Consider the following 24,018-nt stretch of genomic DNA (forward strand, 5'->3'; position numbering starts at 1 on the left):
CAACCCTGAAAAAATGCACTTTTATCGGAATCACCCTCTATAATATATATAAACTTTTGAACGGGTTTGGTTTTTGGTTCTGGGTTCATGTTCATTGAAGTTATGTAGAAATGTTTCTTAAGTACTACCATAAGGAAATTGCAATAGGCTGATTGTGTATACAAAATTTATGTAATATATTCCAAATTTGGTTATAAAAACTATTTAAAAGAGTGCAATAGCTTGTTATTGTAAAGAAAGAAGTTCAATCAAAAAATTTGCAAAATGATCAATTGCTAGATTATTACATTTTTACCACATAGAGTAATAATGTAAAAAAAATATGTAATAGAAGCAAATTATTATATCTAAGAACACATGTGGTACAAATGACATACGATTCCCACTGATCTTTTAACATCATATTTTAATTTTACAGCTTAATATTTAATTTAATAAGTTTGTATAGATCTAAAAATCCTGTATATTGATTACAGGGCAAGTGATGCAATTCTTGGTTGCTTTTGTTTAACCTTCCAACGTGGTGTCTCATCTGTAAAAAAACAAATAAAATAAATTAATAAAACTATTTGTCTATAAAGAGTGAAATACAGTTAAGTATCTATGATTTTGTGAAGAAATGTGTGTCTATTTGTTACTTATGTAAATATGTATACATTGTGGACTATTGAAATCATAGAAAAACAGTAAAATTCCCATAGAATCTCTTGAGGTAAATAATGTTTATTGTAAAACCACAATCTCTGTATCATATCCTGGCTTGCTGCTCTAGAATAGATTTCATATTGCCTCCAACAGAGACCTTGACATGAATAGCAAAATATTGCCTAAACACCTGTGAATTAAATTACGATCATTGGAAGAAAAATACATCTCAGACCTTTCTTCCAAGACCTTATTCTCCCTTGCACCTTGTCGTGTCTTAAAGGCATTCTAAAGAAGTGGAACCTTGACATGAACAGTAAAATGTTCCCTAAGAATCAGTGAGGTAAGTTACTATAGTCATTGGAAGAAAAGTACATCTTAGTGAGCTTATCCTCTCTCGTGCTAAGTCACGTTTTAAAGACCTCCTAGAGGAGTGTCAACTGGAACCTTCATAAAGGGAAATTTCCCTTATAGCACTTCCCAGAGCACTTCAGAAATAACTTAAATGATTAATTAAATAAAATTCCAGTCTTTGCTCTCTCCAGAACGGATTCCATCTTGACTCCAACAAATACTTTTTTCACAAAGCCAAACACAAAAAGTGAATTGTTACCTACCATTGCTGAGGTAATTTGAAGAAAGACTTGTCTCTAACATTTACTTATCTGGCGTTTCCACAGTGTCTTAGAAATATGACTTTTAAAACGACTTCCTGGCCATACTTTTAGGTTTAAAATTTAGAACATGGAGTGGCTCTCTTTAAAAAAGTTCCACCAATATCAATTCAATAGTTTTAGAAAAATTAAGCGTATTTATCCAGATAAGACCAGGTATGCCAATAAAAGTATGTAATTTACAAAATGGACAACTACAAAGGATAGAGTGGTTACTGTATTCAAACACTAAATGCTGCTTTTATTGGGTCCTGCAAAAGCTTTTCTATACAGGTAATTCTGAAAATGTATTTGTTCAATTTTATAACAATTGGAAAATTACTTGTGGATTTTCACTACACAACAAAATTTTTAGCATAGGATTAACACACAGTCCTATGTTATGAGAAACAAAGTAATTGGCAAAATTGATTCTGCTCTTCACCATTAAGCAAAGTAGACTATTGACACAAGGTTTTAACTAATTTCACGTAATTACGTTTCTTGGTGCTCATGGATTAGCCTTTTGGGGCTCTGAAAACAAGGTCTTTGACTTTTTAAAAATCCATATACAAAATAATGGCAATATCGGTCAGGGAAAGAGAATTTTTTATCAAAAGCAACATGTAATAAGTTTATTGAAATAATGTATAACATTGTTGCAACAGTTATCGAGGAGTTTAAAGAAAGCAAATGCTCTTCTATAACTGTTGATTCAACCCCCAATATAACTCACCACATAACAAATTAATTTTTATTGTTTGCTATCATTATGTCTTAAGTAATGGATGTGCTGTGGGAAAAATAGTTATGTTCTTAAAAAAGAAAACAACACTGGCGCTGATTTGGTCTTAAAAAAACTTCTATAGAAGATATGAGGAGCCAGTTGTATGACACGGCAGGAATATGTCGGGGAGTATTCGGGATTACAAGCCCAAATCGTAACTCCTAACCTTTCGGCATATTATCTTCTGTGTTTGGCACACTACTTGAATCTGGTGGGCACACACACAACTAACCTGTTTATATTCATGCAAGAGTGGTATGTTCATTTTTTCGCATCAATCTCAAGATGGTGGTTGAGACTATGATAAACACAGTTACATTAAGAAATAACTATTGACTAACACACTTAATGTAACAAGAAGGGCTACCAAATGACACATATCAAGAGCTTCACTGTTTCATCACTGGGAGGTTCATACAGTTTTTATAGAAATCTCATCCAGGAAAAAACCCACAGGAAAAGCTAGAATCCAGGTCCACAGCAAATCGTTTGAATAAATTCTTTGGAAGAATAGATAGCTTTAGTACCTGTGTTCTTGATATATTGAAATTCTTTAATGTAGCATGCAAAACATTAACTCTGACCTTGGAGTTATTTGTATTTATAGCGATCTTTCAAAGAGTATGTATAAAACTTACGGAAATTTATCATTATGACCTGTGAAAAGTAAGGCTGCCGCCTATGATCTAGACTCTAAAAGAACATTTTTCTAGTGAGCTAGACAACAGATCAAAAGTTTATTTCAACCTCAATAAAGTTCTGTGGTGTATTATATAAACCGGTTACTTAGACAAAAAAATAAATTCGGGATAGAGTTTTTGTTCTATACAAAAAGGATTTTGCTGACCTTGTCTCACATCTTGGAGAAGAACTTTTCAGGTCAATAGCTCAAAATTTTTAGGTTTAGTAATAGACCAACACCTAAGTTGGACAAATCATGTAACAATGATATTGCCAAGAATATCATCTGGTTTGTATGCCCTTCACAAAATGTCCTTGATATGCAGCTCAAAAACACTGAAAATAATTTATTTTGCATACATACATTCAATAATTTCATTTGGCATAAGCCTTTATGGTGGGACTACAAATAAAAATATGGACTCTATTTTAAAGACTAAAAGCAGGTCATAAGAATCATTTTAAGATTGGGTCATAGTTATTCAGTTAAACAGCATTTTTCTACGTTAGGAATACCAACTGTGTATAGTCTTTACGTTTTTGAAACTGTTTTAAGCATAAAAGAAACATTTCATAACCACTTAAAACTAGGAGACCATCATCAATATTCAACAAGAAACAAAAACAAGTTGTGCTTAGAAAAACATAATTTACAATAAGTACTGAAGCAGTATTTAATAAAAAGAGCCCTCTATAGCCTGGAAGAGTTTTTTGAGCCGTGTATAATACTTACTTAACTTTATTTAACTTAATTAGTCACATTTAATATAGTTATATTAGCAAAAGATAAACAACTGATATTTTGATACACTTAACATATAAATAAATAAGACAATATTAACAAAATAAAAAGCTAACTAACAATTTAAAAATAAATTATCTACAGTTAATACATTATTACCATAGATTAAGACTACTTTTATATTAGATAACTGGCACTATATTTTGTATTATTCCATAAATCTGTACATTATGTGACGCAATAATTTTGACACTATTCTATGTACAATACCTGTACTGTCTTATGAATAAAGAAGTTTTGAATTTGAATTCATTTTAAGGCATTTGTAATCTACTAGACATTTTTAGGGCCACTAAATGTAAAAGAGCATTTGCCCAGTGAATTCTTGAAACTCATTAAGCAGGAACTGTCAAATTTTTCCCTAACATTAATTAGCTTTAAGAATGTTTTTATCCGTGATGGCAACAAAATGTCTCTAGTGAAATTCAGTATATTCAAAAGAATTAAAAACTATCTCCGTAGTTTCAACCACAAATACCAAATTGACAAGGCTGGCTAGTATCAATGCAAATGAAGAAATACTATCTGCCATCAACTTTGATAATTTTATTAGAGAATTTTTGTAAAAGAAAGCAAGAAAAGTTCATGTGATATCATAACATTAATTACTTTGCTATTTACTGATGATTTTAATTTTCTCATAACCAATGTCTTTCATTTAAATAATGAAGAGTAGTCTTTTTTCACCTTTTGGTAGAATGATTTTCTTGAAACTCAAACTAGTTTTTGTGTATAGAATGCTGCAAATTTCTTTGGGCTTATTGGCCCAAGAAAGTTAAATCCACCACCGTCAGAATATAATGATCAATAAGTCAAACTCAAGTCTGTAATGAAGGGTTAGGCCTGCCACTATATAATCTTAGCCACATCAGCAATAAATTGCTACTGTGGATAGAAATAAAGATTGAAGCAATTGGAAATTATGGTTATGTTCAAATAGCTTGTAATGAATTGATACAAGAATCTGAGATTTTTGTTTAATGCATCAACAAAAAATAAATATTTTGGACCGCAATTTATTAATTAAAAAAAGTCAATACCTGATTAGTTTGTTTTCCTCACCTTCAATATCTTCAGCTATTTCTTCTTCTGAAATCTCTTCTTCAGCTGGTTGTTCTGTGTCTGAAATGCCAGAAATAGTTTCTTCTGGTCCACTTAATTCTTTTGGTTGTAAATATTCTTGTGTTTGATCACTTTCTATCTCCACATTAATTTTGTTTTCTTCTTTATCATTTTCATCCATAAAAGTTACTTCTTTATGAGATTTTTTATCATCCTTACTGGTTGTAGTCACTAATATTGAGACAGGGAATTTTTGGGCAGATGGTTTCACAGTTAAAGTCTCTCGTACTTTTGCATCTATTTTAGTTTCTTTTCTTTTTTCTGTTGGTTCTGGTGTTGTTTTCAAAGTTTCTCTTACTTTTGTATCTTTTTGAGTTTCTTTGTTTTTTTCTGTTAGTTCTGGTGTTGTTTTCAGAGTTTCTCTTTCTTTCACTTCCTTTACTTTTGAAATTTTCTCATTTATATCTGTTGTAATTTCTTTTGTTTTCCTCTCATCTTTAGAAGCTTTTCTCTTTCTTTTCTCTTTTGGAACAGGTAATACTGTGTCTGGAAATATCTCTAAATACTTTTCTAACATCGAATTCAGATCTATTTTCTTTTCTTCATTTTTGAATTGTTTGGCCAACTCATCAATCAATCCCTCATCAAATTTTATTTTGTCCTCTTGTATTAACAGATCAAATTTGGCTTTCTTTACAGGAACAAGAGTGTCAGCATTTTTTAGCCGCAAGAGAAACCAGCTAAAGTAAAAATAAAATTGAAAATATCTTACTATGTAAACTTACGGTCTTGTTAATATTTGTCTAAACTTAAACTATTAATAACATCATCACTTATCTGGTAAGACGAAATTTTCGGAAAATTTACCAATAGTTTCCACCAAAGTTAATGAATGTATCTTTTAAGTGATTTTTTGTCTCTCTTGTGATCACCATTAATGAAAAGGATGTTTTAACAAAAATATTGTACTTATAATTTGTGAGAAATAATGTTTGAAAATTAATAAGATCAGCAAAATTTGTTAGAAAATAATATTATGTAATACAGTAATTCTGCTCTTTAACCACCTTCGAATGAATCCCTTTGACGTAACTGTCACCATTCTGGAAAGTAAGTCATATCTAAAAAAGCTAACAAATTTATTCTGTGTTCTGTTGTTTTTTTTTCTCTCTTGGTTCTGAGGCTTCCCTTGTGTTGTTCTTGGGGTCAACTTAAACAATTGCAAAAAAGCTAATTTTGACAAGCTGTAATTGTTTTGGCTGTAATGAATGATAATCGTGAAGAATACAAAATCTTTGTACATGAGAAAGAAGGAGAAATAATGAGCCACACAAATGGGATGTATGGTGGCATCATCATGCATAGGACAAAAAAGGGATTTGATTCCCATCATCATAGTTATAACCAGAAAGTGATGTGACCATGTGTTCCATTTGTTACAAAATCAAAAACTTTTAAAAATAAACTGTAGCATAGATTATATATATGTTGAATAAATTTCATTCAATGTGTAATAAATAAATTAATTTTGTCTACTTATTTACTTTATATGCAATAAATGTGTTTTAGATGGTTTCATTCACCCAAATAGCACACTGCTTAAAAAAATACTTGTCCTTGTCAGAACAAATACCATTTTTCTTTAATATAATATTAGGCTCATTGTTAATACTTTATAAGCTAGGGATTACCAATTGATTATTTCCCTTATCCAACCATGCTTCATTCCTTTTGCGTCTAGGTTAAGAGGAGCTGCTATAGGATATGTATATCGGTTTACGTACTCACACAATGGCTTTAATCAATAACGAAATATGTGTAACATGTTACAATACATAATGCTGTTATCCATGGTTTTTATCATTTAGCTTAAATTTTCAGGTCTTTTATGCTAAAGAAAACATTTTTTTATAATTGATGTAAGTCACATTGCACTAATCGTTAAGTGTTATATCAAGTAAAAAAACTACAAATCAGTTCTATGTTCAGACAATATATCCTACCCAAAATCTTTCTTGTTCTTCTTCGGTTTATAACCAAGAAAGTTAGCTCTCTTCAACAACATCGCTTTCACATCTGGCCCTTTAATCTGAGATCCTCCTGAAACTCCTTCCACAACAACCCTGAATCTGCTTGATTTCTGCAGCTGAAAAATTTTTTTATTTAATATTATTGAAAAATTTATTAAGAATAAAATGTAATGTACACGTATAAGTGTTGATGATTTGTTTTACGTTTTTAGATCAAATAATACTCGTAGAAATGGTGAGAAGTGAACAGATAAGAAAAAGACAGAGAGACCAGGAACGGAATAAATAACATTGATTTACACCATTATTTAATTCCCTCAAATCTTCTATTCAGATATGGTTTAGGGGGCCAATATTACCTATTCTCATGCCGCACCCTGAAATATCTGATCCAGCTTGGATATGTAAAATGTTACCATACTCTTTCACTTAATCTACCTTAATCATTAAACTGGTTTTAAAAAGCAGAGTTTACCATCCACTTTAATCAGTTGAAAATATAATTGAATTCAAATTGTACAATATGGTCTCAAAAATCTTACAAAACATTAGAACCCAGTGCATTACACTCAAGCTAAAACTAGCCAGAACAACAAACATAAGTTAAGGACTTGTTGATAAAATTATCACTGGAAATCAGAATAACTACTATAATGTGAAGTTCTATAGGCCATCACTTTTTCTGCAAGTACTTTGTAAAAGCAGCCCAAGACAAGTAAAACTATCATAACCCAAGCAATACACTAAAAACAGGACACAGTTAACAGGAACAATGACTTACACAAGCATTAGAACCGGCCAAGAAATCAGACATCAATGAAGAGTGATTGCCAGGTAGGGAATGCTCAATCCACCGACAGTTAATTTTGTCACTTCAAAACAATGGACCATTCCTTATAGTATAAAGTTTTTATATAAAACATTCTTGCTCTTACAAGTGTTTTACTTGCCTTAGTGCTTGATATAAATAAAATAGAATGTATAAAAAATATGAAACCAACCTTTTCAAATTCTGCATTAACCCAAACATTGGACAACAAGAGTGTCTGTAACTTTGAACCTTGTATGTTGGAGAGAAGAGCTAACGCTGAGTCTGCATTATGTCCATTGTAGCTCAAGTCCAGTGTCTTCAATGTCTCGGAAGTGCTTATTCCCTTAGCTATTCGGGTGTTTTCTAAAATAGATCCTAACCTAGGAATCATATGCAATTTTAATCGATATTGTAGACTCAGAACAAAACTTAATATTTTGCTGCTCATGACTAAACTTATTACCGATTATGTGACAGATCCAATTCTTGTATACTCCTCTGTTGCCCAATGAAGTTCTTGATAATGTTTGCAATTTTGTCTCCTCCAAGAGAGTTCCAGGACAGGTTAAGGGAGAGAATTGTTTCATTGGAGTCTGTAGCTGATGTCAGAAACATCTTTAATCCTGGAATTCAGAATAAACAATTTAGCAATTCTTTTCCTTTATAACCAGATATAGTTTTATAAAGAAAATAGTAATGTTCAAGTGATGTGGTGATAAGAGGGATCTTTGACTTAATGCACTAATGGAAACAGTAAATGCATGCGATTCATTTACCATTGCAATTAAATAACATGCAACTGATAGCTGAAATGCTTTAATTTACGAAAATGAGTTATAAACTCAATTGTTATGTGAAAAAAATAGAAGGTCCTACAACTGTATATATTATTATTTTGCCATTTTCAAAATATTTTAAGATTTAAGAAGATCTATTCTTTAAACACACTAAAATAACAGTTTCCATAAACATTTTCAGTGTAACTTTGATACTTTTTCGGTATTCACATTTCTTGGACTGGTACTTAGTAGGAATGTAATATTGAATCTAGATGTCATATGTAGTCGTACATCATTAAAATCCTTTGGACTTAACGAAATAGTTAATCATCCTTGAAATGCATCAAAAGATTTTTAGAGCGATTTAATATTGTAGAAAACACTCAATTTGCTTGAGTTTAAGTGTTTAATTTGTCTGAAAATTGGTATCAGATTCTCCAAGAGATACTACTAATTAATTATGGATTGTTTTGAATCCTGTTGTTGAACCAAGGTTACATGCACAGAGACTTCAAATAATGGTTAGTGTAAAGTGAATGGATTAAATTTTGATTCTATGAATCTATGTAATCATATTAGAACTGTTTAAGAACAAACAGATAATAGGGAATATTTTTGTATTTTGAGGATCTAGTAGTGAACATTGCACTTCTCTAAGAATTGTACAAATTTAAGAATATTTTCAGATTTAACAAGAAAATATATTTAATTTGATTTTGTATATTTGAAAAATTTAAATTTTCAAATATACTGTGCATATTTCTTTGCAGTTTTTAATTCTAATAACCACAAATAATTGCTTTCACAAAAAATAAAATGATTTCCGGATATAGAAATGAAATAACTATGTATTGACTGGGGTAGATGTCTTATGGTGCAGAATCTGAATGCGTACGTTTGGTCTCACTCAGTATAGAGCCGCAGTGATGGTGTTACAAAGAACTCTTTATCATGATATTTGAGTCTATTTCTCACAAATTTGTTGACATCGCCATTATCCTGGAATTTCTTCCCTCACAATGGACCAAACAAATGGAAGTGACATGATGCTAAACTGGAGAAATAGAAGGGGATGAGGTAGTACCTCGCAGCTCTTTTTGTCAATGCTTTCACAGTTTCGGTGAGTAACGTAAGGACATGTATTGTCTCGCTGGAGATTCACACCTCTCCTCTCATAACACCTGACAGGCTTCACCTTGTTCAAAAGCATATCTGAATAGTATAGGCTGTTAATTGTATGCTGTTATTTGAGATAATTACAAAAAAACTACACCTTTAGTGACTTAAAACTGCTGATGCATTGGTTTTGAAGTTGGTGTGTACTATACTGCCTTTTAGATTCTGACTATTTGTAGTGTAGTGTTGTAGAAACGCAAGTTTCACCCCAATTTAAAATTTTGTTGTGCTCACTTTCTTGTTCACAATGCTTCGTTAGCTCCGTACTGGTCCTTGTGTACAAGTGTCAACTCCCTTGGAACCCATCTTGCACATGTTTTGTGATACCTAATCTTGTTACTAATAATTCTATAAACGGTTAATAAAAATAAATATTTTTTGTTGTCTATGAAATCTTATGTTAATGTTTATTTTAATATGTAATATTGTCACCCCGAATACAAAGTGATTTAAGTGCTAAAACACAACTTTTCGGGAGTAAAAACAAAGTTATGCCTCATTGTAAACTTTTTCATATGCAACATTTGTAATCATGTATATGTTTACATGTATATTTCTATTTATTAAGAATATTATATAATACGGTTAAATTTGTTCAAATGGTTTTAAGTCCAGTCTTACTTACTTACTTACTCCCAGGGCCATTTATATCGATATAAGTCCAGTCTTAGACAAATTTATTTTTAAATTAGAGCAGTTAACCCAATTTGTTATTTTGGATGACCATATATATCTCATATAATGTAGCTATTGGTGGGAAGGGTTGATTCAATATGAATTTTGAATTCAACTCCAGTTCACCTACCTTTTAGCGTAGTGTCACTAACTTTTTTTCTGATTTCTTCAGACAAACATGACTTCCAAGTTCCAGGAGTCAAGTCTGTGACAGTGTCAAAGTTCAGACGCTGTATTAAGAGGAAGGTGAACTGGAGTTAAATTCAACATTCACATCGATATATGTCAAGTGCCGCAAGAGAGATGAAAAGACAGTTGCTTGAGATTCAAAATGCTCTTGCTCATCATGGCACTAGGTCATGGCAGTAAAGAATATCAAACTGCAAAGTACACACTAGAAGACTGATGGAGTAGAAAACATCAAAGTTCAATGGATGTTTATGAACTTAGGAAGAGTCTGAATGTATGAGTAACTACTAGAACTACATGAGTGATCTCTGCTTCTATTTCAATTATACTGTTCAGACTAAGTATGCATGCATGTTTAAATAGGAAGACCAGTAGAGTTTTTCACTTGTAGCTCATGTAACTGGCCATGGTCATGAAGTCTACCACCAGTGTCTAACCTGAATCATTTGTTTTCTACTTATGTTTGCTCTTAGGTTCCTGTTTATATTGGTAGCAGTGTAAAAGAAAGAATATACTTATATTACTGTTGTCATATCACATTGGCTGACTTACAAAAACCACTAATTCACAGTTAAAGACTACTTGTTCGAGTTGAAGTCTTCAAATTAAGTATTTATGAATTTACTATATAAATCGACCAATAACATTTTTCAGCAATCTAGTACCTCTGGAGAATAATCTGCAAGGATTCTGTACAGAATTAAACATTATAAGTCGAGGAAAGTCAATTTGCATTGTAAAAATATACAACCTAGTTTTTCATGAAATTGATAGAGAAATTTCCTTTACGAAAGACATGAATAGGTGGACTAGTTTTGGTGGGAATTGAAATGGAAAGGTATCAAAAAGGTTAAAAACACCAAATGATATAATTTTATAAATCTTTTTAGCCTTGCACACTTAAAACTAATGATCAGAGATGTAAATAAATTTTAAATCAGTGTCATACAAAATCAAGATATTTGGTTGAGCAACGGTTGTCCATTTAGATTCTTGGCTGACAGTGGTTTAACTATTACTTACAAGTCGGCTAAACAAGTACAATCTGAGAAAAATATTATTGATTGATATTTTAGACCTTTTTCAAACTGAATTCCTCACATTTTCACAAAAACTGTGTTGTGTGCCTATGCAATCCAATTGACTCTCAACTCCAGCATTGTAAAATCATGATTGTTTATGATCAAGATCACAAAAATATTGGAATGAAAAATCATGTTTAGGTGATGTTAACAAACATGGTTGTCATTTATAGGTTATATTTAATATACAGAAAAAATTGTCAAAAATTAAATTTTAAATAAAAAATATTTAAAGCTATCTTAAAAAAAAGTTAGATTTAGGAAACAACTCATTTGGTTAAAATTTTGTTCAATGAATGATTGGTAACATCAATCTTAAATGCCATTACTTTAAACAGGACAAAATATTTATTTTTTCTGCTGGCTCAGAGTAAGGTTGAGCAAAGTGTACCTGGCTCCTCTGAAATCCGATTCCAAGATAGATCCAAATGCTGGAGAGCCAAGTTCTCGTCCATGGTGTCTGCTAGCCACATCCCGCTTAGTTGGGTCAACCCATTGTGGCTCAGGTTGAGTTTTCGAATAGAGACATTGTAGCATAACTTGTTGGCCAACTCCTCCATCCCGCTATCGCCGATTTCGTTATGACTCAGGTCCAGTTCCTCAAGAGAACAGATCTCGAGTCCACTCACGAGCATCACAATTCCCTCGGGACCGATTCTGTCACACGTACACATTGCGCAGGTAGTAGAAGTATATACTGTAGATGTACGCGGTAATCACATATATCAGAATGACTCCACACACTACAGCTATACACTTCATCTTGGAAAACTACACATTAATGGTTTGTCAAGGCAACATTTGTTGATTGATAATAAACCAATAGGAACTTCATCTTAAAACAACACTAAAAGTTGAAAAGAAAACTCATATAGAAAAATAGTACTTTCTTACTAGTTATAGTCTTTTAACATACAACTAAAGTGAAGAGATTTCCTGTTTTATCTATACTTGAAATTATTATAGTTGGTGATTCACTAATCACAGAGTCGTGTGGTTCACTTGAACTTATCACCCAAGATTGACAAATATGTCTGATAGCAAGAACGTGTACTCAATGACTAAGCACCCTTTTACAGTGGGAGAGAAGGAATTATTATAAATAGTAAACCACTCTATGGTTATTGTAAGCCTTTTTACTAATATTTTATTTAGTTTTACATTTTATTTTATTACACATAAATTTATTGACATTTTATAAAACAGCCACTGGCTTATAATATATCAAATAATAACAATCCTTTGTTCTTAAATTGTTATTTAAATGTTTCAGTAACAAAGAAACAATGTATGTGCTCTTTGTGTTAAATAACTAAACATGTTGAATATGTTATTTTCCACATGACTAATTTAATAAATCTTTGTTTCATTTGTCATTTAGTAGTTTGTGGCAAAAAAATTATGAAACATTGCTATAAAATGGAGTTAGCATCTCGAACATCTTTACAAAATTTTGGATTTAGGACTTAAAATGGATGTTAATTAATAATTTAAGAGAGATATAACTGTTTAGATTGTAACTTATTCACAATTCTCTTGAACAGCAGTCAATAATGACATAAATGAGCTGAGAGATTGCTGTGTATCAATCATTGTTTGTGGGGAATGGGAGACTGCAGATCTCTTCATTGATAATTCACTTGCTTAGGCTACTTTAGGTAATACTTATATTTTGGAGAGAAAATATTCTTGGTTCAATAAAATTTGAACTATAATAGGCGTACACTGTTCAGCCTAAGAAAAGTGTGCAGTATACAAAATGACTCATTAAGGTAAAAGTGTAATATGTCAGTATTCACTGTATTCAAAATTAAAATGTAATTAAACTCAGTAAGTTTAAAAACATAGTGCTTGTCGTAATAAATTAATTAATAAATCGCCCTTAAATAAGAATTATATTGGTTACAATGTTTCAATTTATAATATTTATAAGTAAAAAACATATTCTATGTTGTGTAACAAAGCATTCATTCTACATTCAAAGCTACAATGTGGCTTTCAAGTTACACAGTGATCAATGTGTCATATGAAAACATTTTCAGTAGAAATAATTCCATAGTTGAGTTTACTTTCTCATGATTGAGCTGTGGAGTCAAAAATGTAAAAAAAAACATATGTAAACCTTCAATATTGTCAAAGGTTTTTTAATTTTTTGCTCAGAGATTATGTTTGTACCAAAGTTGTAGGAATATACCAAATTAAATTTTTGATACAATATGTTGTTTTTTTTAGTTATGTCTATTGAATAGGAAATGTGTAATCATAAATTATTAACATGTTGAACTATCATGGCCTGTTCCACCTACATAGCCAAGCGGTTTAACATTAAAACTTGTTTTTTGTTTTCAGTTTTTCTAGAACTCTATGAAACCACATAAGTATAGTAATTAATGCTGGTTTTCGGCCTGAGCGATGCTTTTTGAGAACCTCCTGTAGATCTCCTAGTTCCTATACATAAAAATGAACTAAACCAAATTAAAAATTCTCAGCTATATTTCCTAGATCAATATATATATATATATATATATATATAAATATAATATATCTCAATTATGAAGTATTGAATATGATTATGAATATCTAATTTTGTTTGAAGTTAATAGTAACTAAATTAAATGTTATCTAATGAAAAAATTCTAAAAATGTTATATGACAAAGTTAGGGTGTCTTGCCCCCCACTCAATTCTCATTATGTGCTGCACTGGTTATATTTCTCATTTCCAATAATCAAATTGGAAATTGTCCATTATTTGTCTCCAAATTTGTTGTACGGTATCGTACTTGCAGTGTTGTAGGTTGAGTTTCGTCAGGGACCCAGCAATGTCACAAATTAGTAGGCCCAGGTGGTACAGTCCATCAACCGTCAGTTCGTTACATCGCAAGTTCAGTTCCCTTATGGTTGTGTTGCGTATTAGAGCTTCTGTCAACGGTTTCATCTGCCTTGGATCCAGGCCGTAATGCTGGAAATAAATTTGACTTGTCTTGGATACCCATATAGGTAAAACATAAGTAAACAACATAGCTTGGGACGAGCAGAATTTAAAAAATACATACCAAATACTTAGCTTAGAAAAATCGTCAACTACAAGATAGTATTTTTATATTCATCACAAAGGTGTAACATTTATCAAATGAATGTTAAGGTGATAGGTTTCTAACCTACTTTAGATCATAGGATGCTCCCACCTTTCCCAATTGTCCTTGATGTGTGTGTGTTTATGTCCGTACTAACTAATGCTGAAAATATAAGAATAATATAGCTTGGAACATGAATTTCCCAAGTACCTTGTTACTAGTAAGGTACCATTGTTAAGAGTTCATAGTTTGTGCCTCATCTAGAGGTTTCAATATTCCAGATCAAATACTCTGAGAAGTGGTGGGTTGTAGATGGAAGATTTCTCCCTATGATCACAATTTATTGACCTGAGGGTCGCTTAAATGCATCTCACCAATGAGGGTTTTAGATGACCCTCATATTGGATGTATAAACCTTATGGACCAGAATGGAATGTGAAAACAATGATAACTTCATTTAATGCATGTAGAATTCAAGGAATATAATGAAAAGCATACCTTAATATTCTATGAATATTATCGTTGTAATGTAATTTTCACCAAATGATTGTATTAAAGAATTCTTAAGATGATGTAAAACCAGCTTCACCACAGCAACAATTTTACTATATATTCAAGTTTTATTCACCCATTCCCCTTCTTATGTATATCTTTGGATATTTTGAGCCCTTCAAACTTGTCCCCAATACATGCAGTTGTTACTTATGTCATTTACTGTGTCCAAAATCCAACACAGAATGTTTGTGCTATTCTCTAGAGATCTCAAACATTCTCAGCCTCCATAACACTTTCAAACATACATAAACAAAAAGGCAACTGAATTTCAATGGGGTTTATCACATATTAAATTATAGAAATTGCAATAACACTTTTAAAAAAGTACTTTTTAATTATTAGCTAATGTAAGATTTTAAGCAGCATAATCAATTTTTCCATTTTTGAATTCTAAAAGTGTATACTTTTTTAACATGTATATAAAAACAGGTGATTAGACCAATTTTACAATTTATTGCAATGAATACATTATAAAACACTATATGATTTCAACTCAGTTAACTCATGTAAGTTAACTCATCTATTTAAAAAAACATGAATCTCAATCAAATTTTTATACGTCGCTAAATAAATAGATTGGTGGTCACAAATCAGTTAAAACATGACGATGCATATTAGTGCAAAATAGTTGTAAAATATATCATTACTTAATTTGATTATTGCTCTATATAAGTCAGAATATCAACTATTACATAGAGAATAAAATTATCAATATACCTCAAGCCCTAAGTAACTATCTTTCAAGGAACTAATAATCCTTTTAATTGGAGCTATTCCTGCTTCTTTAACCAAACGCAGGTAAAGTTCTTCACCAGATTCTTCCTTGAATTCATAATCTGAAATAGAATCTTATTAATGTAATGAGTTTGAATAAAAATCTTAATGTTTAAATATTATTCTAAATCAGTGCTTTGTCTTGTTTTATTACATCATTTAGTAGAGTTACTTAGTACAGATACTCTCCTCAATAAAACACCACTGTTGGTTAATCATTTTTGGTATGACTTCTACATGTCATGAAAGTCCTCAGGTCATATTTAAAAAAATATTTACTAAATAAATAAAAAAAACAAACAAAAAGTATGGCTTAAAAAGTTAGGTTGTCGGTCAGATCTAAAGTAGTTAGTAATTATAGTAAATCTCATCTACGAGTATTCTTAAGAGTGGCTCCACCTACAGCGATGTGAGCCTCAGGTGTAACCAATCTGTCATGTGACTCATAGAATGTTCTACGAGTTCACAAACTGTCACTCATGCTTTGCTTTTTGTCCAAGACAATTGATTCATTACACTGGTGTCTGTTCCAATTAGCCAGTAAACTGTGGTTCCAGTGTTAATACAGTGTCTAAATTGAGTTCCCAGTTATTTAAAGTGTCACTTAGCCACACTATTTGACGTATTGAATTACAATGGAAACTAAGACATTTGAATACAACAATTATTCATTTTAGTTAATTTTTAATACCATTTTATAGTTATTTGATAAATGTATGGTTACAACATGACATAGCCAGAGAGACATTGCTGTTGACCGCATGTAAACTGGCCTGTCACCATATCATGGCATTAGTGGGTGGTGCTTCACTCCCAACACTCGATGAATGGGGTATAGAAATCGTCTTTTATCTTAATTAGGACCTGCATTGATTCCAATACAAGCAGACTGTTTTTTTTATTTAAATGGTTGAATAATTTACTAAATGTATATAAATTTGTATCCTTTAATTTTTTTAATAACTTTTAATTTGAGTAAAATAATGTTCTATGGAAGAAATATGCTAGACATTTGTCTGTGCCATCACCCATTATTCTTAGTGGTAAAGTATTTAAGTTTAGGTAACATACTAATTCTTGCAAATAAACTGATATTTTTTAGAATTACAATTTACAATCAATATAGTTGACTTACTAGCGCAAGACCTGTTGGTTATATTACTTATAAAACATTTGTTTGATAACATGATCTTATATATTTCTCATCAGAACTTTAATCCGTTGCCTCCCGAGCAACAGTGTATAGGTTTTACATCCTATAAACAGTATCTTTTTAATACAATTTTCACAAAATCATTGACTCCAAGATTTTTTGAGATTACATTAGAGATTGTGTAAAAGTCAACCACAGTGACATTTTTGTTATTTGTTGAGGGTTTTCTTCACCAATAGGTACCTTATGCGCATTTTAGTAACAAACTAAAAAGAAAATTGACTGTGATAGTCGGGTACATAAATTAGTTGCTTACCTATAAAACATCAACTATTCCCTGTTTTGTGTCTTTACTAATAAACTTTAACTTACCTGCTCCTACCACATATGCTTGATGAATCCCGGGATCAGGAATGTATTTGAAAATAAAACATTCGTCATCATTGCAGATTATTTCCGTAGATTTAATAGAACGCAGACCTTCTGAGTTGTGGTCAATCCAAATCTCTGGCAGTGAAGAATGCTCAAATTCCTGACTGAGTCTCTGACAGAAAAATCAAATATTGCTTAGTTTCATGTATTAAATATACAATTTGTACCTGAACTCATATGATATTTGTGTTCCAGGGGTTAAAATGAACCTATTTCTCCTATACTAATAGGCAAAAAGAATAGATTTTTCATTTTCTCTGATTGTGACTCCCAGTATTCAAAACCACCCAATCTGAAAATGTAAGTATACATATTTATGGACTTGTGCAATATAACATAAGCTTGTAAACATGATAACTACAGTAATTTTAATAGATTCAGACTAAACATGGTACAGAGACAGTATCTGCACATACCTTGGCTAATTTCATTAGCTATTCTTAATCAATCAACTGTTACAAGATGGGGGCCATTCGCATTTATGTAAAACGGACACTTTACAACATTAAAGTTAACAGTTAAAAATTAACACTTTTCATAAAAATTTAAGCAATATCAAGCAACATTTATTCTAACTAATTCTTCAATAACTCTTAAGGTTTTAGGATGTTGGCTGTTTGAAATTTCAAAAGTATAAAACTGAACCATTATAAGTGAATATGTTTATAAACATAATTTTAAGCTTATAACAATTTTTGACTTGTAAGGTTTCAAAATGGTAGAGTTTCTAAGTGTTTGAAATGTTACGATTATATTAATATGCCAGCATTGAGAGTTATTGTCTTACAAGCCTTGAGAAAAATTAAACATTTAAACTAATAATACATCTTCAGTTTGACATTTCAAGATGATGGCCAAGTGTGAAATCTACCTTTCTACTGACTAAGCCAGAAGGGATATTTTTCCAAAAACTACACATATTCAGAGGTAGACCTTTAAAATTTAACTAATAATATACAATCTTTCAGTCTAGAATGTACACTATTTCTTAAAATGTTACAAGGATGGGAGATTTTTTAGTGGTGCAAACTAAACTTATTTTTGTCATAACAATATTATTTCAGGAAAATTATATTTTAAAATATACAATATACGGTACTTTAGGATTATACCGACCACACCCAGATATGAATCATTATTTGACATTTTGCTTCTACTGATTACTAGATTAGCGTAGAACAATATTTCGTCAATAAAAAACAGGAATTGTCTTATCGCAACCCCTCCCTATCCTCAGACAGAGGTCAAAGTCAAGCGGTCTAGTAGATAAAGTGATTGCAGAGTCTCGCCGCCCGTTCAGCTGGTGTGTCGCTTTGTTGTCCTTCCGTGTTTTTTACCCCTACATTTCTCCAAACACAAAAATTCAACAAAAAAACAAACATTATCAAACAAAAACTAAACTCTTTATTGAAAAAAAAACACTCAAAACTTGTTTTTATTCTTGATCACACTCCGCCGCCCAAAATGCGAGTGCCTCCGGCCATCAGCGCGGGCTTCCGCAGCACCTTTGGTGCTGCCCCGCGCTGATATCAACGAAAGAAAAACATCCCTCGAGATAGTACCTATCAGTAAAATATCAAATTCTAGAGGGGCTGATCAGAAATATAAATTGAGTTGTAATGGAAAGGCAATTATGTACCGTGCAAAAAACTTAAATAATCATGTGATGCCGCGCGGCCTGCCGTAATCGGGATTCTCGAGAAAGATAAGATAACAGCGACAAGAATACCGATCACAATACCTGGATATGCTTGTAATTTTGTAATTAAAGAGTTGTTTTTTCGTTCTATCATGTTTGTTTCTATAAATTTATATTTTTATGTTCTTCATACTGGTGTGGTCGGTATAATCCTAAAGTACCCAATATACTTTGTAACAAAGACCTAATTATGAAACCAAGAATCTAGTGGAGATACGTGGATGACACTGCCGTCGTCTCCCTCCAAGGAGATGTTAAATTAAATTATTTTTTTCCAGCATCAACAGCATTTCTCCCTCCGTTAATCTAGACATGAAGGGAGAAGTCCTAAACAAACTTCCCTCTCTGGATGTATGTGTAGTGAGAGATAGGGATGTCCTCAAGACAACAGTTTATTGTTGGAAAACATATAAGGGTAAATATCTAAAAAGACTAAACAAAATCTATCATACCAAAATTCTGTAAGAGAAAAGATAAAAAAGTATCACAATATAGAAGAAAAAATAATTGGCGATAAAATTCACCTTTTTGTTGATTACTTTTTAACTCTTTCGCTTTTAACCCACAAACACATATATCAAAGAATTAAAAATTTATTATGTACAAAAGATGTGCAATTTATTACTAACAAAAGTATACACAACAGTTAGATAATTCCTTCAAAATAAAAATTTTAAAAATATATAATACTCTTTTATACTATACATGATTTTTTTCTGATTGTAGTTGTATGATTTTACATGTTTCCCAAAACAGCAAAATCATAGAAAAAAAGTTTCTAATGTTTAAAACAACTCTTTTTCTTTAATTTGATTTGCTAAACATATAATTTGATGCTTTAGTAACTGCACTATGACAATTCTCGTTAATGCATTGTCATCATGACTATTGTTTTGGCAGCAGTCTATTGTGTCATGATATGATTCATAGTGCTTATAGAATTAAAATTTGTTGAATGACAAAATATTTTTTAAGTAACTGTAGTACAGTTTTGTAATCTTTGGTCAAGCAACGTCCAGAAATGTACTTTTATCAGCGATACTGCTCGACTAAATTGTCATTTAGGGACCGACAATCTTGCTGGGCAGTATTAGACACACAACCGTGCTAAGCTGTTGATATTAAATGTTTTCACATTTTTTTCACCTTTAGAATTTAAAAAAAGTTTGATTCGTAATGAAAAAATGTTATAGGTACCATGGCATAGTTCCTACATCACAGTAAGTGTTTTACGTTTAAAAATAAAAAGGTTAAGTGAGTTATATTATGTATGTATCAGCAATCCTGTATTTTTACAATAAGTTACTTACACTTGTACTGGACTTTTCCTGATTGGAGTGTGAACTTGAAGTTTCAATAGATTCACTATCTTCAGTTTCAGTGCTATCATCTGCCATGGTTAGTTGTCTTCAACCACTGTCACGAATTATGAAACTTGCACATGGTTGAAAGTTCATGAAAAACAACAAAAAGACTACACAAAAATGAGAGTGAAACAAGACAGTCTTGTTTATCATAAAATAAATTATTAATTATTCATATCACCACATGGTTTAAGGAATTGCTTGCTGTATAAAAACATATGATTTAAAATGATATATTTCATCACTTTTAATATTTTTTTTCAATTTCAATGAATTATAATTTTAAAATAATTTACCAAACAACTTAACAAAAATGTAATAGGCTTAATTCTTTAATTATATCTCTGAACATTGTCAGCCACTATGTTAAGGGTTAAATAATGGCTAACAATTGCACTGATGAAAATCTAGCCTATCTATTAGCATGCATTCAGATAATTTTTTAACGTGTTTTTGTTGAAGTTAAACTTATTTTCTATTTCTTGGTAGACAAAATAACAAACAAAATTTTGTTAATTCTATTGGTTTTACATGTAAACGCACCATACACATAGGCGCACCATACAGATATATACACATTTAGCCGAGCCTCACATCATAAGATGAACACCAATAAAAGGATAGCACTGGTTTTTTTATTTATTTTTCACAATCAACAATCAAAAAAAAATTCTTTATTATATTCCCAGTATTTAGCTAATATTTCTTTGAAAATGAAAATCTGATTTGTGGTTGATCTGCCCTTTATGAACCCTGCCTGTTCTTCCCTGATTATTTCATTTGTATAATGTTCAAGTCGGTTTAAAACAATTTTGGATAAAACTTTATATGGGATGCTGAGTAGTGAGATGCCTCTGTAGTTACCACACTCTTCTTTTTCACCCTCCTTGTGTATAGGTATTATTATTGCTTCTTGCCATTCATTCAGCTGGCATTTCTTCTTTCTCCCAAATACGAAGTATTAGTTTCCATAGATTTTCCACTATTATTTCTCCTCCTTTCTTCAAGAATTCTGCTGTTATTTCATCCTTCCCAGGAGCTTTGTTGGACTTTAGCGCTTTGACTGCATCCTTTACTTCTTCTATGGTTGGCGGTTCTATATTTGGTTGAACATGAAAGGAGTTGTGGACACAACTAGATAAATTTGGCATCCCGAGAAAATTAATAAACTTAGTTAAGATGAGTGTCACAGAGTCAAGAGGCTCAGTAAGAATTAATGGTCGGGACTGTGTACCTTTTGGGATAAACTCAGGAGTCAGGCAAGGAGATGGTCTTTCTCCAATCTTATTTAATATTGCCATAGAAGAAGCACTTCAGAGTGTAGCAGAGAGGGATTTAGGGGTGGAAGTGGGAGCTAAACTAAACATCCTAGCTTTTGCAGATGATGTTGTCATATTTGCAGAAAATGTAGATGATTTGAGGTCACTAACTAGACTATTTATGAGTGAGGTAGAGAAAGTGGGGTTGAAGACGAATGATGCAATAACTAAATATATGCACTTTAGAAGGAATCAAAATCAAAGAGGAGGACCCCTACAAATTGATGGGCATGTTTTCGAACAAGTGGAGAACTTTAAGTACCTTGGGGTCACAATATCAAATAAAAACACAGATGAACCAGAGATACAAAATAGGATCAACTCAGCAAATAGATGTGTATATGCATGCAATAGGATACTTTCAACCAAATCTCTCTCTCACAAAACTAAAACTAGAATATACAAAACAATTATACGTCCAGTACTTTTGTACGGATCTGAAATGTGGAGGCTAAATAAGAAGGATGAGAAAAAGCTTCTAGTTTTCGAGAATAGAATTTTACGTAAAATTTATGGGCCATCATATGAACAAGGGGTATGGAGAAGAAAACATAATAGAGAAATCAGGGAGCTCTACAATAGTACGGATGTAATAGGAGAAATAAAGTGCAGAAGACTCTGTTGGGCAGGCCATGTTTTGAGAAGAGAAGAGGAGTGCAAACTGAGGAGGGTAATGTACGGTAACCCAGAAGGAAGACGGCCCCGTGGGAGACCGAAAGTGAGATGGTGGAACCAGCTGAAGGCTGATATGGAGAAGATGGGCGCTTCAGAGGAAGATGCAGAGGACCGTTCAAGATGGAGGAGCTTTGTTGGTGCGGCTAAATATCACCTCCGATATAAATGGCCCTGGGAGTAAGAGAGAGTAAGAGTAAGTAATCTACAATCAACACGCAATCATATTTGCTTCCCGACTGTCATAATTCAATACAATTACGCTTCGTACACATTCCCAGCATTTTCATGAATTATAATGTAACACAATAAACTAAAATAAGACAATATGGATATTGATGTATGCCGCGTTTAGAGCAATTCCAATGGCACGAACATATCTGTATGCTGTGCTTTAAGAGTTTGAACCAATTACGAAAAAGATACTATGTTGATATCTCTAAGTGGCAGACTGATATTTTATCCATTTCAGTGACAATGACCGGTTCTCTTGACATTTTCAAAAATAATTACAAAAATATATTAAACACTAATTTAAATCAAAACCGTATTTAAAATTAAGTCTCTTTGTGGTAATCGATGGTTATCTGCCTAAGAACAAGCACTGATTCTTTCAGTTCTTACAGTGTGAAATATAAATGCATCGACTTGATTGAAATACCACTTGAAATGTTAGGATATATCCTAATGTTAGCTATCTTGTTCTTCTTTGGTGGTTTTGTACATGACAACGATACCTGTTGAAATATCACTGGTTTGTAAGTTAATCATTTTGTAGAGTGTTTGTTCACTTGGTAGCAAATGTAAATTGCATTGTATTTATTTAGTAATTTATGGTATGATATCATAATTTAGTGTTGTCGTTTTACTTATGACTAGTACTGTAGCACTAGTGAATTTATTTAAGTAGATAAAATTATTCGTTAAATGATTTTTAGTTTTATATAAGTTTTTAGTATATATATATATATATAGTGTATATATATATATATATATATAAAATATATATATATATATATTTTTTATATATATATATATATATATATATATATATATATACTAAGTTACTAAGTATATATATATATATATATATATATTTACTAAAAACTTACACAAAACTAAAAATCAGTTAACAAATAATTTTATTAGCTGTTGATATTAAATGTTTTCACCTTTAGAATTAAAAAGTTCCATTTGTAATGAAAACAATGTTATAAGTACCATGGCATAGTTCCTACATCACAGTAAGTGTTTTACATTTTAAAATAATTAAAAGGTTAATTGAGTTTTATTATGTTAAATATATACAGGCCCTGTATATATTAATTTTTTTATATATATATATTTATTTATTTATTCAACGTTTAAACTGTACTTTTCATTAATACAAGCTTATTGAATAACATTTATTGGCATAATGTTTTGAAAAATTTCATAGTAATATTTGGCTATTCATTGAGAAAAATATTAAATGCAACATGATACGTTTTTTAGTCGTATTTATATTTATACAGTTAGAATTATCTGAAACATACTAAATTGTCATTTTCTCAGTATAAAACACTTTTATCACATTTATATTAGTAACTTTTATGTTATTCTA

General features: G+C 31.3%; 1 protein-coding gene across 2 annotated transcripts; it reads right to left on the bottom strand.

The window, feature by feature from the left end:
• Positions 1–386: 386 nt before the first annotated feature.
• LOC124352796 (leucine-rich repeat-containing protein 74A-like) lies at positions 387–20,583 on the bottom strand. Of its 2 annotated transcripts, XM_046802471.1 has the most exons (10): positions 20,371–20,583; positions 17,302–17,473; positions 15,720–15,838; positions 14,154–14,332; positions 11,764–12,029; positions 7,935–8,094; positions 7,662–7,851; positions 6,634–6,776; positions 4,631–5,370; positions 387–532 (listed from the first exon to the last, which is right to left on the bottom strand). In XM_046802471.1, the coding sequence occupies exons 1-10, from the start codon at positions 20,455–20,457 to the stop codon at positions 471–473; spliced, it is 2,118 nt and encodes a 705-aa protein (XP_046658427.1). In that variant the 5' UTR covers positions 20,458–20,583; the 3' UTR covers positions 387–470. The 2 variants fall into 2 exon arrangements, with proteins under 2 accessions (XP_046658427.1, XP_046658428.1); XM_046802472.1 differs by lacking the exon at positions 4,631–5,370.
• Between the last annotated feature and the right edge of the window lie 3,435 nt (positions 20,584–24,018).

The sequence above is a fragment of the Homalodisca vitripennis genome, chromosome 1 (assembly GCF_021130785.1).
Source record: "Homalodisca vitripennis isolate AUS2020 chromosome 1, UT_GWSS_2.1, whole genome shotgun sequence".
Taxonomy (NCBI): domain Eukaryota; kingdom Metazoa; phylum Arthropoda; class Insecta; order Hemiptera; family Cicadellidae; genus Homalodisca; species Homalodisca vitripennis.